The sequence below is a fragment of the Columba livia genome, chromosome 1 (assembly GCF_036013475.1).
Source record: "Columba livia isolate bColLiv1 breed racing homer chromosome 1, bColLiv1.pat.W.v2, whole genome shotgun sequence".
Taxonomy (NCBI): Eukaryota; Metazoa; Chordata; class Aves; order Columbiformes; family Columbidae; genus Columba; species Columba livia.
The window spans coordinates 98,037,271-98,061,646 of NC_088602.1; the positions used below are offsets into that span (position 1 = coordinate 98,037,271).

Here is a 24,376-nt window from a genome sequence, read left to right on the forward strand (position 1 = left end):
ATAACTAAATATCAGCACATATTTTAAGCTATGGGGTGTTTTTATGCCAAAGTATAGATTTTTTGAATGTATATTTGCAATTCTTGTCTTAACTCTAATATGGTGGTCAGTATGTCAGCCACTCATATTTAAAATCCATTATTCCTATCTGGTTCAAAGATGGTATTCCAGGTTCTAAAAAGGAAGAAAAACAGTGTCTGCAGTCCCTATCAAAGAGAAGACAAAAATCAGGAGAGACATTGCAGTTCTCTATCACCTGGGAGATCGTGATCATGCTCACATACAATCTGTGAACTTCACATTCTTCACATTTTAGCTGGTTTGCTTGGTCAGAAAACAGTATTTCCATATTTCCCCTACGTCATGGCAAAGATCATTGAAACGTGGATTTCTAAACAAAAAAAAAAAGCTGAGGAGAAACTATAAGAGACGAAAATATTTTTCTAGTCTCTCACTTACTGAACAGGAAATACTATTCACTGCGACAGCTGACCAATAAACAAAGCCACAGGCATAACAAACAACTTCTAAGAACAGTTTTGGAACTTAGTTTGAATGTGTACTGTCATTCATTCAAAAAATATAATAATCCTGCTGTACTTCTCTGAAAGACTGGCATAGGCACTTAAAAATCAAAATTATCACCAGCGTACAACATGAAAAAATTGTGTCATGTTTAGCACAGAACCTGCTGATCAGAGACAGCCCCTAGTAGGTTTGTGTAAGGTTTATCTCTGTGCAGACCAGACGGTGACACCATTCACCTCTGTCTGAGCTGCTTGTGGAGTCAAGTTCAACATTAATTGTTATGAGTCTTTTGAGATAACTTTATAAACCAATACAAACTTCCAATGAAGACAAACCCAAAACGTATGGGCAGGAAGAAAACTTGTAGGACAAGACTTCATTCCTCTAGACACAATCTATGTAGGAAGTAACAGGATGCTTTTCAACTCATTTTGATTGACGCTTGGAAAAATATATGCCATCGACCATGTCAAAAATAAATAAATTATGTACCCTTTTAGACACTGTTCAAGTTACTATGCTAACAACTGAAGAATAATATTCTAGTTGTACATTTCAGTTGTATTTGATCACTCCTAAACTGATGGTTTGGGGAGGAAAGGCAAAGGTGCTTTAAAAGCATTATTTCCTTGAAAGGTTAAAACATTCAAAGGAGTGTAGTCAGGAAGCATTTATTGCTCCCCTACATCGACTGTATTTACTCGGCAATGAAATGGACAGAGTGGTAATACAGTACAGGCTCCCCAGGGAGGTGTCGCGGCCCCAAGCCTGACAGTGTTCAAGAAGAGACTGGACAAGCCCTCAGACACATGGTGTGAACTGTGGGGTTGTCCTGTGCAGGGACAGGAGCTAGACTCGATGATCCTTGTGGGTCCCTTCCAACTCAGGACACTCTATGATTCTGTGATTTGACGTGATAGGTTTACATGTAAGAATGAAGCCATAAAAATTCAAAATGCTGGAGACCTTCTGTGTTGGTATCTGTATCCTTGGATGCCACAATAAAAACCGAAAGAGAATTCTGGAAAGTAACAAATTTAAACTTATCATGAAGCATAATTACATCAGTAAATTAAAGGGAAAATGTTGTAAGAATATACCAACTATTCCCCAAAGTAGCTTTTCTAACTAAAGAGATGTTTTATCTTCTCAATTCAAACTATTTGCTTATATCTTAACTCCAGTGTTAATTCTATATTGATCACGCAATTTGTAGTTTTTCAAGGATGACCACCACTGATAATAACTACAAATTACTTTTACTGCTTCTGTGAAAAAGGACGTAGTCAGAATTTCTCAAATAAAGTGATCTGAAAGGCAGCATTTTCAAGAGATTCTACCAGTGGTAGACACTCTTGTCTAATTTGGTAACTACAGCCTAATTTTAAACAGTCAGTAGAATTTTCATAGAATAAAACACTCAAACTCTGGAAAGACATTTACCTATTAAGTCTTATAAACAGACAAGCAATTCTACACCATAGCTGAATTAATATTGATCTAATTTAGCCTATGGGAAACATTTAAACAAAATGTTAATATTACAGAACACATCAAGAACATGGACTACAGTTAAAAACTGTGGTTTGTTTTGGTACTGGCTGTTTTCCAGTGTCATGCCCAGAGCTCTAGACTCAGTTCCTTACAACAACAGCAAAAGATCCGCAACATCACTGACGTCCATTTCAGTTCTAATTGCTTAAGAACATCCCAACACAGATGGCATCAGAGCTTGGCACAGGTTGTTACAACACAGAAGGAAGTGGACGCAAGACATGGAAAGTAGGAGCAGGTGCTGTAAGTAGTAAAAGGAAACGAGAGAGAACGTGGCCCAATGCTGCTAAGTGCAGCCATTCCTGGGCCATCTGTGTGATTGAGGTGGGCCTCCCAGGTAAAGCAGGAGTCACCCAATTGTTGCACAGATCTTTGCTCTGAAACATCATTAACCCCATTTCTGTCTTCTGCCCAAGGCTCTATATCCAGAATGATTTGGGTCTAGAGGACCCAAGGCATCCAAGTTACTCAGATGTTTTCCCTCAAAGCTCGTCTACGGTTTGACCAAATCCAATGACCAGATATAAACTAATGGCTTGATGATCTGTCACATATGAAGCAGGACTTGGCTTAAGAGGCTAACAGCTTCCTTCAGAGATGATGGCATACAGCCTTCCTCAAGTAGGTTGTTAGTCTCCACCACTAATTAAGTGGCCTTCATGCACAGACAAAGCTTTTAATTTTAATCCTTCAGCAGACTAAACATACATTAGTCTAAAGGATAAATCATCAAATGAAGGGCGAGGCACTTTCATACTGCAGAAATAAATGACAATCATCTAAATTCAGCAAGAGACTACTTTTGGTTTGTTCTCTGTAGATATTGACAATTGCCTGGTAAGAAACTTTGAGTCTACTAGAATTTATTTAAATTAGAAGTTTTCTCCAAGAACGGGAATGTTTCCATTAACAGGCAGGGAAGACTATCTAACACTCAACAAAATGGGAAAGCAGGACTGGAAAACAGACACTGTAGAGGATGAAAAGCACTTCTGGGCTTACATTTTACATAGCACTACTACAGTAATTCAGAAAAAATAAAAATGACATTAATCTATCATAAAGACTTCAAAAATCAATACTACAGCTCTCTTTCTACCCACGTATCTATACAACAATGCCTACCATTACGAAAGTGAAGAAAGCTGAATAATAACCAACAGAAGATTATATTAAACATTTAGTGAGCTCTCATAAGACTTTTATTGGAAGGTTTTACTTGGATAAAGTGTGAATAAAATCAAATTTGAACTAGGCAAAAGAATATAATAAAATAGCATTCATTTAACAATTCAAAAGTTAACACTTGTACATATCAAACAAAAAACATGAAAACCAGAATAAGTCTACAAAATAAAGAACATAACATTACTTGAACATATCAGGAAAAATATTTGACGAAGCTGGACTGTAACTTTTTCTTATTCTTTATCCTCTTTCAATTTTCTGACCTATTCTAAGCCTTATGTCATTTCATAGCCTCACTAATGAAAATTATGTGAGGTTATGGTGGACAATTTTGGATTTGAAACTCACAATCATAGTTTGAACATAAACAAAACACTGCAATTTTATGAAATACATTTACAGACTTTAGATACAACTCCTCTGTCCACAGGGCTGTAATAGCTGAATGGTGTAATATTTTGAGCAGTAAAGTCTTTTAACATTTCTGTAGTACATCAGCTAAGAGCAGGGTTGTTTTTTTTCCCAGCATTAGCAGGTGTTACATGTTTTCATCAATCTAAGAAGTGGATTGATAAACAATCACAGAAAGACAACAAAAGAGAAGGTTAACTGCCACTTCATTAATGGTTAATTACAATTAGTATGTGTAGTCTATGTGTACATTCCCATTTTATATACCTAAAAAACACTTACATAGACACAGCCACCTGAAACCTGAGAAATATTTGACAAAGCAGTTATCTACACAGAGTGTGTTTAAAATCAGCTCTCCTTATGAAGGTAATTACAAACACCAGACCACCTGAAAGGACTCTTGACGGAAGAGGGAAACAAGCACTAACACAGGTGGGCAGCTTGAAGACCTCAAGTTACTGGTAAGCAACCTGGTTTTCTGCTCTCAAATTATATCCCTCCTAGACCTTCCATTGCAGGTATTTCAAAAGCTGGAGCTCCACAAGCTGCCAGTGTCACTGTCGGTTGTGTGAATCTCAGAGCCTTTCATGCAAACTGCAGTCACTGGACTATTTTATCAAATGCTTTGTGGCCTCCACGATGGCACAAACTACTGATACACCTGGAGGCACACAGAGCACACACAGCATTTGATGAAACAGTCCACTGGGTGCTGTATGTGTGACGGGTGGTGTGTATCAAGCGAAGGAAGACTTCACTAGGTGATTTGTATTCTTACATACCCCACTACCCACTGAACTAATCTTTGTGTGGAAGAGCCCAGTTTCTTGTATCTGCCAACCACTAACACAAACAGCTTGAGAACCATCTGAAGGATCTGATCCTGCTGGGAGAAAAAAAAAAAAAAATCCCCTAGAAGACAAATCTTACTATGTTACTAACAGCTTGGCCCTGAAAAAAACATATGTATTGACAGAGGAAACAAAGAAGGGCAAAGAATGAACCTCGATAGCACAGGACTCTCCCACTCTCATAGGCAAACAGCAATCACCATAAAACAGTTTCTTGGGTAGATGAACAAGTTGTGCAATACAGAAGGCTGGGACACAAGACTACCGAAAAAAAAAAATTACATTCCACTGTACGTATGGGTATTTTAAAAGCAGTTTGAACAGCTGCTTTACTATTTCAGGATGACTGTGAGAAGAGCAAAACTTCATTTTCCAGAAAAAGATGAAAGAGAATGACAGCCAGAGTGAGACTAGACTCCTTCAGCTCAAGTAAGTGGTCCAATGTGATTGGAACTAAGGCCATCTCACAGGTGATGGTAAGTTCTGTGTCTCCCTGTAGGCACACAGAAAAGAATACTCCTGCCTTACAGAAGCTTTCAAGGGACTTCTAGGAGAAAAGTGATTCGCAGGTGTCTGGAAGCCTGCATGGTGACCAAGAGATGAGATGCAGTACCACAGATAACAACTGAGGGCTGCTGTCTGCTAGGCCTTTGGAGGGTTGTGGAATTCAGCAGCAGAGATGGGATGTGGAGAGCCTGCTCAGTGCTTTTATCATGGAGACGAAGGTGCTGCACTCTTCCAGGGGGGGCTGTATATGCTTGCCCCCTCTTGCCCATTACATGTCTTTACCTGAATTAAGTAAGAATAATGAAAGACTGCAGCTGCCTTCTTGGTGTCCAGATCCAATTTTGAAACAGAGTTGAAGAGAGGAAAAAAGCTTTTTGTGCTGAACTCCCATGTCCCTGTTGCAAGACACTAACAGGAGAAATTTCAGCATACAGAACACCTTGGCTTACAGAAGTGCCAGGATGCAGCAGTGCATATAGACTGGGCTGGCTGTGAAGTTACTTTAAAGGAGCCAGAAGCAGAGACAGTTGTTCTACAAATAGATAACAACAGTGCTTCTCTTTTGGCAAGAGTGAATGTAGAAGCTTCAAGAAGTTCCAGTCAGACACGACATTTTCCTCAGGCAGTCTACATCTTCAGCCATGATGGAGGTGAAGAAAAGGGTCTGCATAATCCCTCAAAAGTGTCAATACTGAAGGAATGAGTTTTACATAACACTTGACTTCTACAGCTGATAAGGAATCCTTGGACTGAGGAGCCCTGGGGTACGCTAAATGGGGCAGTAAGGGTGACTGATCTCAGCCTCTGATAGAAGGTGTTTTTGAGGAACTGTGTATCTTTCTCCCACACACAGTCCAGCAATGTACAAGATAACAGTCACTGAAAACACTACAGGCTGGACTACAGGCTGCTGTTAGGGCACCACAGTGGGTCCACTGAGATCGAAAGAGGGAGTTGGAGCCAGTTTCAGGACACAACCGCAGACCTTGGAGTCTATCTTTCTATCTTGGTGGGACTCAGTGTAAATCACCATCACAGACCAGTCACGCTCAGAACCCTTACTGAAGTAACAGAAAAAAATCTGGCATCTAAGCCACTATACCTAGATGCAGCTATGGCAAAGAAATGAAAGAACCTTTGATGAACTACTGAAATCCTTTAAGTGTTCAATCTAAACCACAAATAAGCAGGATATTAAATTATTCAAGTCATATGAGTATCTCAGCTATCTCTATTCTACTGGTGTTCTGCTCTACTTGAGAGACAGGGAAACGAAAACAAAAATCAGCCAACCATTTTACTTACTACTTGATGATAAATGGTGTAAATGAACACAGTATCAATATTTAAGATCTGCAAGACCGGTTTTAATATACTTGATCCAATTTACAGAGCTGTCCTGTTTTCAGCTGGGATAGAGTTAAGTGTTCTGGATTTAGCAGGAGAAGAACGTTGATAATGCACTGATGTTTTGGTTGTTGCCAAACAATGTTTATACCCAGTCAAGGACTTCTCAGCAAACAGGCTGGAGATGCACAAAGGCTGGGAGGAGACACAGCCGGGATGGTTGATCCAAACTGACCAAAGGGATATTCTATAGCACGTGATATCATAAAACAATGTATCAGCTAAGATTTGTACTTAAGATAATGCTGTAATGCTGCTTTAGTATATAGAGAAGTGTACAGTATTGAATTCAAATGAATTGTGTATGTGTCTTGAAGCCAATCCAACACTTCTTTTTATAAGCTGGAAAAATTAAAAAATAACGTACGAGAATTCTAAAACTCACCTTGCTCCCACTTTTTTATTATCCTTGTTTATACAAGACACGAAAAAAACCTCAAGCACTTCCTTATCCCTTCCTTTTAGAAGAACTATGTACATGCCTCTCATTATAATCTATTAATATCTGAAGCGGTGTGGATAAAAACAAAAAATGTTTGTGGATGAAGCATGATAGTTTAAACCACCTTAAACTGTCTAGAGGTCTCTTCTACATGCCTGAAATAAACACATTTTTGTACTCTATGAACAAAAATAGATGGAATAGAATAGATGGAAAACCTGCAGCAGAAGTATGACAGTTTGACTAACATTTCCCTCTGAAAGAAACAGAATTCTCCTTGCAATGTGCAAGGAAGTCCTGGAGGATTAAGATCTACAAAGACGAACGTATCTACAATAAATGACCTTCCGTCACCTCCAAATTTATTATGATTTTATCACACCTAAACACCCACAACCAAAAATCCCACCTCATTTGCCCCCAAGAAAATACAGTAAGGGGGTGTGGGGGAAAGCACTCAAAAGGATTTAAAAAATAGTAATAAAATACCACACAAATGTGTAACATCTTATCTACATTAGATTTTCTGACCTCTCAAAATTCTACTCAATACTCCAGTGTTACACAACTTCCTTAGCACCACACTATATGTAAGTTTATTGTACGAATACAGTGGCAAGTATGATCATTCTACACAACCTTTACATAAAGCTCTATGTGCGATTAAGACCTTGTACATTAAGGCATAAATTTATTGTCATGTTCTCAACAAGCCTACTTAAAGGCCAGGCAAAAACCCCTTAATTAATTCAAAGCTCTAATTTATTAATACTTAGGCCTCACAATCACCTGACTTTGCTGTTCCAGCCACTGGAAGGTGCTAAATAGCACTATTTGCTGGTGGCAAAAGCCTATGTTGAACAGGTGGCCTTTCAAAAGACCAACTACTCTAAATCTAACTACTTTGTGTTATTTAATTTAATCTTACAGTTTTCTATCATTTTCACAGCACAAATTTTAACAATATGCCACTTCTAAGAAGAACTGGTGCACAAAATCCTCTTGAATGTTAAATGATGAAGCCAAGCCTGCATAAGAACAAGAACATTCTGAAACTTGGCAAAATTCAATGAAGACTGAACACAATCTTACAATAGTGGGTTATTAGGTTTTCTGAAAACTTTCCTGTTCTTCTCTCTTTAATTAGTAATTTCATGCCACATACAATACATGGCATTCTTTTTGCCACTATCAATAAAGCAAGCAATAACTTACAAGATTAAAAACAAAAACAAAAAACACCCACTCAAACAGTCAGGACCCCTTACTGCCTTCTTAACTGCAGTCATGCTTAGTCCAGTAAGATGGTAAACTTTTTAGGAACCAATGAACCAGTACAGTTACAATTATTTTATTAACAGTTTCCATACTGAATCGTAAAAAAGCACTGACCCGTCTGACTTTTTGCCAATGCCACTACCTACCACTCTGCAAGAACAAACCCCAGTGGAAGTTTCAGGACTTTGACAGAATCCCAATGACTGAGTCTATTGCATTCATCCTTCTCTCATCACTGATAAAGAAAAACCAAAACTCCAACTGAAACCAGTCCTCCCCCCATATCTAACAGCAACCCCTTCCAAGCCCTCAAAGCCCTGCCAGAATTCACAACTCTTTCAAATTTCAAGTTTTCACATCAGTATTAAATGTTCTAATTCAAGTCTGAGTGTACTGCTTTTCATGTCGAGAACTTTCACCTTATACAGCTATGCAAAAATTACTAAATATCAAGCTAAATGAAAACAAGCCCATGTTGCCACTTCTTTTCTAAGAGAAAAGTAAAGTTTTTTGTAAACAGGTTTTCAAACAAACACAGGCTACAGACTATTGATAGCAATTCACAAAAACTTGTTGAGTCACAATGCTCCATTAGCCTTGCTGAATCATATTATAGGGAGCTAAAATTCTTGTCTTGCAAGTGCTTTCCTTTTTCAAGCAACTGCTGTGGTTGCCACAAGTATATTACAATAAGTCAAATATGTGACCCAGGACAGTATGTCTTCAAACATCATATCTATAATAAAAAAAAAATTAAACTATTGTACACTTACACTGAAGTTGAAATATTCGCCTACAAATAAAGCACCACACAATCCTGACACTTAGTTTATTCCAACTTACCATTGAAAGGCATTGTAATGGAAGTAGACCAAACCAAGGCCATATAAAAAGGCAGCATTCTGTAAAGGAAAGAAACAATGTTTAAAACCCAGATAAGACAACTATATACTGTAAGACTGAGGTTCCAGTTATTTATTCATCCTTTGACATTCTATTTCCTTTATAAAGATAAGCATATTTAACTTTCATCAAAGAAGGAATTGAAAGATAGTCAAATGTGATTCTCCATGAAATATTTTTGGAGTAATAGTAACAACAATTATATTGAAGTACTTTTGCATGAGAGAAGCTGATGTGTTTTGATCTACTTGTACAACAGCAGGGAAGGAAATAACGGAGTAGAGGTTTTTGGCAACATAACAGAATAAAAAATGTTTTATGACCAAACACCATTCCATAGTTACAATAATTTATACCCACATAAAATTAAACAAAGCTACAAACTCTGATTTCTGTGCCTAAAGTAGAAGATCAGTTATATGAACCTGAAAATATGCTTAAGGAAATGTCACTTTTCTGAATACCAAAAACACAAACTCTCAGCTTCAAAACTACGATAATCAGATTTCTTCATCATTAATCACATTTCTATTTCTTATTTCCCTACTTTTTGGAAGAAAAAAAAAATGCTAACTATTCTCCTTTGTGAAACCCATTTCCACTCAATCTCTTTTCACAGAAATATATTATTTGATTCTAAAGTGACATTACTAAGGAGGTTTAACGAATGTTTAACTACCCCGTTCTACAAATAATTATTACATATTTCCTGAATTAGGAAAAATAAATAAATGCTTTTTCTTTTTAGATGTTACAGAACAGTTGTTTTCTATTTAGCAGGGCTATTCCATTATTTACAGGAGACAACATGTACATGTTGCCTATGACAAATTTTTAGGTTTTTCGTATGTGTAATTCTGGTTTTGAGAGACCAGGAATATATATCCCAAATAACACAAACCTCCGACACAGAGACAAGAGATGGAATTTCCATTGTCAAAGACTGCAAGTCAAGATAAGCCCTCTTCCACTCACATGCAACTTCATCAACAAGTCAAATTTCTATGGAATTCTATGAAAGGAAAATTAGTTACGCCTTAAGCCCAATCCACATGTCAGAGGTATAACCAAATTTCTCCTAGAGAACAACCACGTTTCTCCTAGAGAATAACTGGTAACCAGAACACAATTCAAATAGTAGCATTCATCAGAAACAGGACGCAATATTACCCTTTCATTATACCTCATTCGCATCTTCTAAATGCAAATTAAAACTTGGGAAAAGGCCAAATACCCTTTCATGGATACAGCTGGATCGCAGCTTCAGCAATGAACAGCCTCCAAGAAAATGCTGTGGTATGACCAGATACTACAGCAGTCAGAGCACTGGAAGATGTTAACAGGGAGAATGGAGGGTGAAGTTCATAACCACTAGAAGATGACACATTAATACTACCATAAAACCACATTCCTGTTGAACAAATCACAACATGGACATGATAAAGAAAAAAGATCTTCAATTCTGTACCCCATGTATTTCCAAGCATGCTCTGGCAACAACGGACTAGGAAAGAAGGCAAACTCAACAACTGAGCATACATAATGCCTTGAATTAAAAGTCATTTTAAATGAAGAAGGTAGAGAGAGATTCATGTGGGCAACATGCAAGCCTGCAAAATACAGTGTACACCTAGTAACCTCTGTTGTGCTTAGGTCAGACTCATTTGTAGAACAGAATCCAACAATATTGCCCAGTGTTACCTCAGAGATTCACCAGCTGCAATCAAGACTAGGTCATCATAAAGAGAGAAAATAATAGTAACAACAAAAAAAATCCTTCATCAGCACACTGCAAAATTCAAGGAAAAATATGCCAGAAAACTAAAACCTTTTTTCTTGAAAGAATTTAATTTCCTCTTCTCAAACCCATTAGAATTCACAGTCCAAATGAGTTACAGATTCAGAAGATTAAGCTAGTTGATATTTTGATCCTAATGGTTAATAATAAACAACTTTCAAGAACCAATATGCAGGTGATTTGTCCAAACATAATTAATATATCAAGTTCACATGAAGCTTTCAGGCTGTCCTCACCCCAATAAAATACACATCAACCATTACTGCTCTGTCCTTTGTTCTGTGACTGGTTTTTCCATTTTTTCTCATTCTCGTTTGGCCTTTCAAAGCATGAGGCTGAGGTTAAAAATCTGTTTAGCTGCCACTGTCTTCCCAACAAAAACAAGTGCAAGATTTGACTCTATAATATTTCAAATGTAAAAGTGCAAATTCAGAAATGTCAGTATGGATCATAATTATCTGTTTGAAATACTACCGCTCTAACTATAGGTAACACCATTAGTAATGTTTGTTGATTGTTTCTTAGATTTGTCTTAATAAAGCTTAAAAAATGTATTTTCATCTGCGTTTAAACCTGGATGGGACTTTCAAAAGGACTGGAAGATATTAATGTTTCAATGTCTGCACTACTTTTCCACAAATAATTCAAGATAAGATGTATATAAAATTCATTACTTGTGCAACTAACTTTTCTGCCTGTATTGCAGAATAACATCAAGTTCAATGTACAGCCAAATTCCTATTGCCAACAGCCAGTACGAAAGGCTAGAACAGCTTAATGCCTATCAGTACCAAGAGGGATCATTACACTAAATCTTCATCTACAAAATGTCCTTTTTCTTAGCATTGTAAGATTCTGTGACTCTGTTCACCAGGAACACACCTCTTCTTAAGAAATCTGTTTTCAGTTGCCTCTGTTACTTTTATTTGGACACGTTTATCACAAAAAATATCCATCCCATGTTTTCCAGCAAAGATTACTTTTGTAATTTAATAACTGCGATAAATAGCTGTTGAGGTAGAATACAGACCCATTCGTTTCCCTCCAAACATTTTTCAGTAAGAAGTAGAAACCAAAATTGTCTTATTACAATCCTTTCCTTGAACTTGACAGTGCTCACCATTTCTGAAAATCTGATGCTGACAAAACTCATTCTTTGGCTACTAACTTCTAATGTAATTTTTATGTTATCAGATCTCTCTCTTCACTAAAATCTGCAGTAAATAAAAAAAAAGCTGCAACCTGAAACAGACAGTACATCAAATTTGAAGTTATATCTCTAGGGTTTTTCTTTCTACAGTCATGCTATTAAAAAGTGGACAAATTAGAAATTATATTTCCAAGCTGATAAGATCTGCATTTTCTACAAACTATCAAAAAATGTTTCATACCAACCACTAGATGGCTCAAATACCTCTTTCCATTTTACACGCTTATGCAATTTAAGAAGATTGTCAAATTTATGTTGTGTATTTTGCTACTTACACGCACTATTTAATGCTGAGCAACATGTCAATCATATTTTGCAAAATGTACAAGTCACAGTTTTTTATTGATAGGTAACTCAGAAAGCAAAAATATCTCTGAATGTACCTTTTTACGTAACTGAGATGAATAATTATGTTTAAGAATTCTTGGTCTTGTTTGTTTAAAGCAATCAAGAAAAAAAATACACTAACCAATGAGGAAAACTCCACTCTTCTCACAGACCTTCTATATTAACCCAAGTAACTGGTTTTTAGTCTCTTTGAAGCAGCAGATGGAAACAGACCCCCAGCATTTCACATGCTCTGTTCTTCAGCCACTTCAGGCCAAGTTCCCAACAAAGCCTTTTTTCTCCATCTGCAAGCGTGCAGCCAGTGCTTTTGCCAGAAGGACTTCTGACTAGAACACCACAGTTACACTTCATCTATAAACACAGGGTCCAAAAAATGCACCTGTTCTGTGCAACAAGTGGCCATACTCACATTCAGACTTACAAACGGCCACCTTACACTGACTATAGAAATATATAGCTACAGCATTTGCTGCGGGTATTCTTCCACCAGTAACATGCTTATCTTCCACAAAGCAGTTGAGACCTTGTTACCAACTCCAAATTCATGTTTTAACAACACAAGAAGTTACACTTGCAAATGACAATCTGTTCAGAAGGCCCTTCTAGAAAGTTAAAGGGTAGAGAAAGACTCCGAAGTGTCAAAGCAGCTTCACGGCAGGATTCAGCTGGGACCTTCCAAGCTAGAAATGAAACAGGACACTCTTTACTGTAGTTTCATAGCATTGCTGATTCAGAAACATTTCCTAACACTGTCTCTCATTTTTGCTGATACAATCACTGGTAGAGTACTACAGCCAACTGGATGCCAGAACTGATCTGAGTTATTAATATCCGGATAAAAAAGGATTACTTTTTAATGGATCAGCTTCCCAGCCAAGTCCTCTGCGTAGCCCCTCCCATAAAGAACTGCATTTGCACAAGTGAAAGAGTGGAATGTAAGCAAAAAAAAGTAAGAGCTCTTCAAGCCCACACTGCTACCAACAAAATGCATATTCAAACCTACAATGACTTTTCAAACAAAAAATAATGAAATCCTAGATAAGATTAAACAGGCAATCTACATTTAAAAAGGCAATATTTTAGTACCTCCTAAGCCACATATTTACATTTAACTTGAGAGAAACCAACCTCTATGGGTCAGTACAAGGTGGATAAAAACATGAAATGCTGCCTGTCAGCCTTCTCCATGCAGATCCTTTACCAATGAGACATGTAGGCAAATACATAGTTTCTTTTTAATGACTCTAAGGTGAAGGGCCAGACATAGGTAAAATAAAAAGTTAATAATATTTAGACAGAATTCACGGGTGTATCCCACTATACTACCAAGTAAAAAACAAAACAGGACAAACGAAGTTCCCATGCAGTTGGATGGTGAAAGTCTGAAGGGAACTACAGAGAAAAGATTAAGTTCGGCACCCTTGTTAGACCAGTGGCTGTTTTTCATTTGCTTACTGCTGCCAAGAATCAAAAGTCTTTGATGACATATTACAATTGCTGCCAGCAGGGCTGTGAACAGCCCTTCCACAGCTACCCAAGGTCCAGTGGAACCTGCAGTTCAGCCCACGTCACACCAGGCTGCAGAAGACGATGTGGGCAGAGGGCCACCACTCTTCAGAAAATCTAACCAGGAAAATAAGGTTTCACAGTTTATGTCGAATCCTGTGGTCACAGGGTCTCTCAGACACCTGTTTGAAGCAAAAGAACAGTTTTTGTGTTCAAATGTGTGAATATGTTTATTTATTTACTGAAAAAAATGAAAGACGAAGTTTTGTGCACTATTGTGCCTAATGCTTCCTTCTGACACTACTCAATATATAGTAACAGTTCCCTAGAGAATATGTACCACATAAAAAATTCCACTCAGGCTCTTGTGCATAAACAGTTATAAGCCTTTGGGAGGTGACAAGCTCTAGCAGTTTCAGCTACAAAGATTATAAGTGTTGATGCAAAAGAGGGGAGATTTCAATAAAAAATTGTTTACATTTGTACAAACATGAAAAAGAGAGCTACCTATCTACATGTTCTATACATTCTCCACACATGCAAAAATACTAAGATGCCAGTAAGGTGTGTAGTACAAATTAATATCATTAGTTTTGGCTTCTTCAAGGAATTTTATAATACCTGAAAAATCACATTAGGTTTATACAGGAACTTTAAAATACAGCTATATATAACATGCTTGTACAACCCTGCTTCTTGAGCAATAATCACAATAGTCAACTTGTTACTGGGTGTGTGCATGCAGCGCAGCAGCCATGTGAAAGCAATTAATACATAAACGTCATTATTCCTGTGACAAATATATTCTGGCGTATATAACAGATTAATTAATGTAACATCTTTGTAAATAACTACAAAGTAATTTCTTCTTGGCTTTAAGACATTAATATTTTCAGAGAGTAAATATTGCCAAAATACACTTACTACTTGTAGAAGAAACTAGCTGATGTATCTTTCTCGATTCATAAAAAATACTTCCATTTTTTTTTATTCTTCACAGAAAAGTTCTTAAGGTGAAGCAGAAAAAAAACCCCACATGATCCACAAAGTTAAAAAAAAAAGCTTTTCTTCTTGTAAGTGGTACCTGTCTTTGAAATTACTATATTCTCCTCCCCATCACACTCCTTTCTCATCTCTAGGAAAGACAGTACATTTGTCCATAGCCTTCGCAACTCCGCACCAGTGCTGCACTTCCCTATAGCTCCCCTCTGAATGAATATGACTCTTTCAACTTCTCTGCAACACTACTGTCCCATCATTTTCACTCAAGGAGTAAGACATACATGGCAGAAGCTGCTTAAACAAGCTGAAGAAGAAGACTTGTTCAACCACTGTCCATCAAGTCGTTTTCCACATCTGTAAAAAAGCTTCTTGTCACACAGGAAAGAACAAGGTACATCAAAATAAGGCTACCAGTGAATTATCAATACCCACATACAGTAACTAATTCAAGATACATTCATAATTTCAAAACCCCTTGAGTAACACACTGTGCCACCAATAACTTTATAGGGAGCACTTTAATATGAAAGACAAAATGATAAAACAACATCAGATACCTCAAAATGTCTTCATTAATGAAGGAATATATACATAGTTTTATAAACTGGGTATTCCTTTACTATCAGTAAATTCAGGTCCTTCCCAAAATGGAATACTGATCAACTAGTGTACCTCCTCAAATCTGTCACAAGAACAGCCAAACAGATGTCTAAATAGTGATGGTTGCTATGAGTATCTGACTTACGTGCCTTCCAATGAAGCTTATAAAACTTCACTTGATGTAAACATCTTCAAATAAATTAAGTAGTTTAACAGAAAATAATCTTTTTCTGAAACAAATCAATTGAGCAAAGGTGCAACAAATGAAGATTAAATTCACCTTGAAAGACATTTTACAATCAGCTGCACAATTAAAAAGGAAAAATATTCCTGTGTTTAAAAGGAATTTTGTATTTTCAATTTGTGCCCAGTGCCTTTCCAACATTCACTAGACATCACTGAGAAGAGTCTGGCTCAGTCTTCACTACTTCCTGCATCAGGTATTTGTATACCCTCATAAGATGCTCCTGAACCTGCTCTTCTCCAGGCTGAACAACCCCAGCTCTCCTAGCCTCCTCTCCTTGTATGACAGATGTTCCGAGCCCTTCAACGGCCTCATGGCCCTTTACTGGACTTGCTCCAGTATCTCCTTGTCTCTATTCAGGAGCCCAGCACTGGACCCAGCACTCAGCAGAGAGGAAACATCACCTCCCCCAACTTGGCATTGATGCTCTGCCTTATGCAGCCCAGGATTCTGCTGGCTGCCTTTGCTGCTCCAACACATTTCTGACTTGTGGTCAACTTGTCTACCAGGACCCCCAGCGCCTTTCCCGCAAAGCTGAAACTTTGCAGTCTCAGCCGGTCAGGCTCCAGATACAAGACCTGGATCTCTCTTTGTTGAGCTCCATGAAAGTCATGTAGGCTGTTCAGGTCCCTTCGAACAGAAGTACAACTATGTGGTTACTTCCCAGTTCTGTATTCTCTGCAAAATGGTTGAAGGTGCACTCTACCTCATAATGCAGGTCATTAACTGAAGATGCTGAAGAACAGTGGCGCCACTGCCAACCCCTGGCCTCCAGCTGGACTTCATGATGCCGATCACAATCCTTTGAGCCCAGACTACCCAGTTTTTAAGTAAACGCAAGTAAACGCAAACAATATTGATGGCTCTCACTCCAACCACCAAGTTAGTGACTTTGTTGCAAATGGCTATCAGATTCATCAACCACCACTCCCCCTTCATAAATCTGACTACTTCCAAAGACTTGCCTGCTCTGAGTGTGTTTGGAAATAAGTTTCCAGGATAATTTGCTCTTATCACTTTCCCAAAGATGGAGATGAGGCTGACTGGCCTGTAGTTCCCTAGATCATCCTTCTCAAAGACAGGAGTGACATCTGCTTTCTTCCAGGCCTCAAGAACCTTCCCTGATCACTGTGACCTTTCTAGGATAATTGAGAGTAGTCTCACAGTGACATGGGCAAGCACCCTCAGCACTCACTGATGCATAATTCTACTTGGTCTGATGGACTTCCAGATAACCAGTCTGTTCAAATATTCCCAAACTTGATCCTCTTCTACTGAGAGGAAGTCTTCCTCAGTCTAGACTTTCCCACTGGCCTCAAGGATCATGGAGTCCTGAAGGCAAATCCTACCAGTAAAGACAAAGGCTAAGAAGATGTTAAGTACCTTGGTCTTTTCCATGTCCTTTGTTACCTGCCCCATTCAGCACCAGACTCGCATATTCTTTCATCTTCCTCTTGCTGCTGACATAATTGTAGAAGCCCTTCTTGTTGCCCTTCACATCCCTTGTGAAATTCAACTCCGTGTGGATTCTGGTTTTCCTCATGTGATCCCTGAATGCTTGGACAATGCCGCTATATTCCTCCCAAGTCACCTATCCTTGCTCCTACCTCTTGTACATTTCCTTTATATGCCTGACTTTTGTCAGGAGCATCTTGTTCATCCATGCAGGATTCGTTTCCTTTTCCTCTTCCTTCAAGTCAGGATGGACTGTTCCTGAGCTCCGAAAAACTCATTATTGAAAATTAACAAGCTCTCAGGGACCCCTCTTCTCTCCAGGGCCACATCCAAGGGATTCTTCCACGCTGATGTCTGAGCAGACCAAGACCTCCTCTCCTAAGTCCAGGGGTTTGATTCTACTATTTGCCTTGTTCCCTTGTCTCAGGATCCTGGACTCCATCATTTCACAGTCCCTGCAGCTGGTGCTGCCCTCAACTTCACACTTAGAATCAGTTCTTCCATGTTCGCAAGCATGAGATGAGCAGACTGTCTGCCCTTGTTGGCTCCCTAGCTAGTTCTGTCAAGAACTTACCATCAACATACAGGGAGTTTTAAAAAGATAGACCCAATTTCAAAGCCAAGTGATTTTAAAATGGGTCCATCTTTTTGAAAGACCCTGCTTCAGAAACCTCTTGGATTCCTTGTACCCTATTGCGTTGTACTGCTAGCAGATATCAGGATGGCTAAGACCACTATTAGGACCAGTGTCTGGAAATACAATGCTTCTTCCAGTTGTCAGAAGGAGGCCTCATCTGCCACCCCTTGACAAAGGTGGTCTGCAGCAGACAACCACCACAACGTCACTCACATTGGTCACTCACTACTCCTGACCCATAACCTCTCAGTTGGCTTCTCAAGTGTCCCAAAGCAGGGCTCCATGCATTCTAGCTGCTGTTTCATAAAGGGCTTCTCCCCCTCCTCACCTTCCTAACGAAGCGGTACCACCCACCGCAGCACACCAGCTGCCTGAGCTATTGCACTGTATTTTTCTGATCCCACTGAGATCACAGCCCTGCAACTGTATGTGGACTTCTAACTCGTCCCATTTTTCCCCATGCTGCATTCATTTGTGTACAAGCACTTCAGAGAGGTACCCATTTCTGCTGACTTCCCACAAAAGACAAGAGAGATTGCCCATAATTCTGTCCTGTAAGTACTTCCTTACTTTGTCCATACACTTAAAGTGGGGCCCCAATATTGATTAGCATAAGCAAATTAAACACAGAGGAGTTCTTATCAACCTCTGTTATGCTTTGACAATTGCTGTTCTTATTTCATACCTACTGAAGAATTTGGCTTTTCTCTTTCTCCAGCTAGATACACTGACCTAATAAAAAATATTAGATATCTTCACAAATGTTTTCGAAGTACAGAAATTAATGTCTGTTCACGTATACACAGAAACATTACTAAAACATCTTTTTTGTAAGATGATATTTGGACAGGTTATTGAAATGTTTTATTGTCTTTTATATGGTAAGTGGTCATCACTATTTCCTCATCATCTCCAAAACATTTATGAACTAGTACTCGTATGGAATTTTACATCCTTGATTCACCATTTCTCCAGCAAAAACAGGAATCCCACTGAGTTTACAAGTAGCCCCATTATTTCCCTGTCAGTTTCTCACTGCTAGAGAATCATTACTATGTTGGAAAAAAGCCTTAATATCATTAATTACACAGCTGCTCTACCTGCATCACTCGAAATAAAATGGGAGTGGACAAGCTGAATATACTGACACGAACGACTACAAAGTGATTCAGATACACACAAGCAAACCAGTAAAAACCAAAGGGAAACTATCACAAAAATTAAGTGGCAAAACTGTCTATGGTTGTTCCCCCAAATCTTAAAGCACACTGTGCTGGGCAGCACCCAGAACCAAGATGAATCTGGAACTCTGCTTAATGGAAAAATGTTAAGCAGAATTTTTAACCAAGCTCCCTAAGAATGCTGATGCTACTTTTATGTTGTTCTTTCTAGCTGAATAACTCTTTAACTTGTAAGCTGCCTTCCAATTGATTTTATAGAAAGCAAGCCATGTCAAAGATGAGAAAGATGAAAAAGTTGGAGATTATCACTTAAAATACCTGCTGGATAGAGAAAAGAGCTCCAATACCGAGGCCTAGTTTCAGAAAGCAGGTAAGAGTTTAAATTACTCTCTCCTCTTTGGGAAAAGATGCTTAGCCTATTAGCACAGATTTAAATCAAGCATGTGCTTTTACTGCTAAGAGATACCATAGGAAACAATAAGTCATTCAGGATGCTTCGCTAGGAAAACTAGAGGAGTTTCAGTTCATGTGTGCTTACAAAGAGAAGCGGGAAAATGAAGGACAGGAGGTGTGAAAGGACAACAGACACCAGTTTGCCGGCACCCAGGCACCATTTGCTCTAGCATAAAACCCACTTATTCTGTAAACTGAAAAAAAACCCAAAAACCCACATTTGGAAAAAAGTTCTAAGTATCAGCTTTAGGGGAAAAAAAAAATCTCACCAGTCACTTAAATTTTGACTTGATTTTTACATTAGTCAGTAACATCTGGCAATGGAAAATGTTACTAGATAGCATATTTCAGGGCATATATTTTATATATTGTTATAAATATATCAAATATTAAAATAAGACTTCATTTTTTAAAGGTTTAATTAAGTATCAAAACGCAAGATCATTGATTAATGGTTGCTAGTTAGAAATCAATCAATTATTACTAAAAATTATTTTCCAATTAAGACTGTACTTGGTTTAGGAGCAATAACTAATTGGTGTTGTAATTGGTGATTTGCTGTTTTATTTGTTACAATGTACAAGTACTTAAAATAGGATACAAGAGAACCGGCAGCAGGCCTGCATGACAGGCTGCTAGGGGAGCAGACACCATGGCCAGCAGCCAAGAGCAAAGCAGCTGGGCAGCCCACCAACCATTCCTACAGAATATTTCAATTCCATCGAATCACCATTTCTTATCAGAAAACTGTACATCAGTAAGTTTTCAGATCACTTGTGAATATATATACTAGTGAGTTTAAGAGCATTCAATTTCTAAAGGCAAATAAACAAACAAACAAACAAAAACCAACAAAAACAACAAACAACAAACACACAAAAACCAAAACAAACAAAAAACACAAACCAAACAAAACAAACAAAAAAAGCCAAACCATAGGACATTTCTTTCACTCCTCACCTCTTCTCTGCTAATTCTGCACTGCTCTACTCAGCTTTTTATTCATCTACTCCAGAGCTCAGCTTTCCTTCCCTCACTAATCCCTCCTTTTCTTAGCACTATATAAAACTGCTGCTATACTTGATGTTATTTAATTACTTGTCAACAGCTTAAGTTCTAAAAAATTAACTCGAAAACACTGCAAAAAGAAACATCACAACCGTCCTGAAGCAGAAACCTGAATGTTTTTACATCCACTGGTCCCTCCAGTTCTGACTACTACTTTATCTTGCAAGGAAAGGCTGTAAGACACCTTTCAAAGCCAGTAGTTCTAATTCTTTTCCTCTGGAGCAGCTAATTCCTATACTCCACTGCTCACAGTCAGCTGATAGCCTGAAGGAGGGGGGGAAGAGAGGACAGAAGATGGTGGCCAGTTAGCCAAGGCCACAGTATGGGGATTTTCTCCTGCTTTATTAATTTGACATCCTTTTCCAGGACTCCAGGAACTCTTATTTAAAGATACATTGCTAAGTTGAGTTCTACAAATTAATCTTGCCTTATATTGCTGTTCCTTGGTGTGAGTAGATACCCCATTACTCTTGTACTACAAGTCAGCAGAATCCCTTTCTAACCCATATACATGGTGTGTGTTGATTCACCCTCCTCTTGCCTGTCTCCTTTGCAAACAGTTCTTGGATCTGCTTCTATCATTTATCTGAAATTTCATACTGTTGTTCTGCATTTGAGAGGAGGATGACTAGATCCCAGCAAAATGTCAAGCCGAACTATACTTATCTTTTATGTAAGACCATGCTTTCCAGTATAGGTTTCTATATTGTTCCTTATTAAACTAAATATTGTTTGGGCTTCTAAGTTTTTCTTCATATTCTTTATTTTTTTCTGATGCTCAGGTCAGTTCCTTGAACACCATCAACTACGTATACATGAGATGCCAGACAGCAACAATTTAAAATACTTCAATTTAAAAATCTCAACATACTATATGAAATTCCACCCACTGTCTTAATTATCCATAATAGTTTTTCTTCTACTTCTAAATTTCTACCATTCAATATACAAGATTTATCTTCTATTTTAGAACATCACTATTCACTTTCACTTCCAATCATTAAAATAATTAAAAATATTTAAAACCAGCCCCACATTTACAAATTCTTCCATACGACACTGTTTAATGTACATCAATTTAGACTTATTTTCCTTGATCAAATATGTGTTTCACCCCCACCCTAGCACAATTAACACGAATTTTCTCTCACTTCAGAGAACACGAAGGACTGCTTAAACTCATATCATGTATGTCACTTCCCATCTTTTCTGAATATGCAATTCCTCTCCAGTGTCATCTGGATCTATCTACCTTCTTATTTGAAGTAACATTTTCAAAAAAGATTTTACAGCTTTCTTACACATTATCTTAAGGTCCAGTTGTCTACTACAATGGAATTTCCATAAACAGGCTCATTCTTTAATTGCAGATATCAAAAATGAAGTAAAATACATGCACAGAAAGACAAAGATAGTTCTAAGGCACAGACATAATGATGTGGGCAGTTTCATAAACCTGTGACTATGGCCTTGCGGTCACCTAGCAGATCTCAAAATGGTCAGGCATGAATACCCTACCTTCAAATTATCAATATGCTTTACAGTACTTTGCTTAGCCAAAGAAGAAACCTGTCTCTCTAATGTATAGAAGAAAATAATATGGGAAGATTTTATGTGAACTAACTAAGGGTGCTTAGCTACTGGTCTGCTAGGAAAAACTACCAACATTAAAAAACAAACAAACCAAGAAACAAAAGCACTCCCTGGGAGAGAGACCATGGCCACTGAAGGCCTGCTCTGACAGACAGTGAATATCACACGCAAGGAGCCTAAAAAAGGTCTCTTCACGATTAATGTCAGGGAAAAGGACAGAATATGAACTTACTTTCTCAAAGGTCTGATTTGTGCTTGATGTTTTGTGGAAGCACTTAAGACAGGTTTTGTGGAACGCTTCCCTCTTTTTAATGTGCTTGCAACATTACATTTGATGCTTTTCTTAAACACAAACACCTCCACTTCAGTACGTGCTTTAGGAAGTCCGCGCTATATTTAATTGTTTAACGTGCTAATTAAATAGCTGATTCTTTATCAACTGGTAGATATATTCCACTTCTCTGTTTCTCTTAAGATTTCACAGAATGATAGCCACGACTTTCAATCATTTTTAAACCCGTTTAGTGCCTTCACACTGTGTGACTGGCCTCCAATAAATACTTTTCAGGCCTAAAATTTAGATTATCTTCAGTGAAACAAAGAGAATTATCAGGTTAGCGACTTGTCTTAGCCCTCCCCAAACTCCTTAGAAACCTCTGCTGTCTGTGCAATATGCATGAGGTAAAAGGAATAAAATAGAAAATCCCACTATTTTAACATTCATTTAAATGAAGCGTGAGTTTCTTTACCAAGAATTTTGAGTAACTTGGCTTTAGGAGATCCATGTCTTCCATTTTCCTGCATGCCGCCACTCAGCCTTCATTCTCTATTTCTACAAGCAAAGTCTACACAAGTGACTCAGGAAAAGAGGTACACTCTCCTGCATTTAGGTTGGTTTGATAACACAGACCAACAAATTGCTGTTCATCTCACACTTGATTGACACAGCAGAACAGACAGGAAACTTTGTTCCACTTATGACAAAGGAAGCCTTTATCGACATGGCAGGTCACATTCTTCCCAATAATTACAAAACAGTCAACCACTTTCTTTTCACAGCCAGAACATCTGAGTTACCATGAAAAGGAGCAGTCCATCAAGACACTACTCCAATACCTCAGTTGCTCACCGTGTTCCACCTAAATAACAAAGTCCTACTCTTGGTACTTGCTCCCTGAACTTGAATCATCAAAATATCTCAAAACACACACACACCTCCCAGTTTGTATGTAAAGCCTGCAAGACTAAGAATATATAACTAAAACCAGAATCCCAGGAAAATATAAAAATAAAGGTTTAGAGAGATTAGTTAACAGGAAACACAGAAAGACACCACAAGAATTTGAAGGTACATGTCTACACAAAATATCAGACTTAGCAAAACCACTGAACAGTAGCATTTTTAAAAATCCAAAATATTGACTGTGTTCCTTTAGAGCCATTTTTAGTTCTTATTATTTTTCCAAGGTGGCACTTAATATTCATTCGCAGTTCAAGACTAGTTGCCTTCCTGTGGCATCACTCATCTGGGTTTGCCTTGATCTCAGCAGTGACATTCACCATCTGCCTGCTTCAGTTTTCTCTTTACTCAAAGCCCAGGTCAGAAAAAATGCACCAGCAAGGAATACCTACATGTTCTCTTCCTGTAAAAGCCAGTGTTATAGCCACTGTGATGGAGGAGAGACTCCCAAGGAAATGTGTTTGATATCAATGAATATGGAAGAAAGTTTAGGAAAGAAAAAAGCTGACATCCGTCTGAAAGACGTACTGTCTGAGTGAAGTGGAAGCGCCTTCAACACGAGCTTTTCTTCAGAACTCATATACAAGTTCCAGACAGAGAAAGAGCTCTTTGACTAGATTTTGAGATCAGAAACAGAATTGAGACGGTTATAAAGCTCCATCATGAACTAGATGGATGATTCCATTTATGTTATTATATCTTTATGGATTTCAGAGAGAGAGAACAGAATAAAGTGTACTGAAATTCTTGTATGGGTCCACAGAACAATGTTGCTCTAGACAACATCCAATGATTGCGTTTAATCAGAAAATCATCCTTCCTCTCCAAAAAAGTAAACACTATGTCACCAAATAGAAACATAACTCCCAGTAGCTGATCCTGGAGGGAATGGGCAGGCTATTATATAATTCAGCAGTAACGTTCAACTTTTAAAAGGCTGCTGTTGAAGTTACTACTAAGAGTAATTTC

The 24,376-nt window shown here is 38.0% G+C and overlaps 1 protein-coding gene across 10 annotated transcripts in view; it reads right to left on the reverse strand.

Annotated features, from left to right (window-relative positions):
• KDM6A (lysine demethylase 6A) overlaps nucleotides 1–24,376 on the reverse strand; it is a 157,145-nt gene that overhangs the window by 73,113 nt on the left and 59,656 nt on the right. For all 10 annotated transcript variants that reach the window (XM_065069665.1, XM_065069651.1, XM_065069644.1 and 7 more), the window contains exon 5: nucleotides 9,013–9,071. In XM_065069665.1, the coding sequence (XP_064925737.1) occupies nucleotides 9,013–9,071 (59 nt within the window). The remainder of the gene's footprint in view (nucleotides 1–9,012; nucleotides 9,072–24,376) is intronic.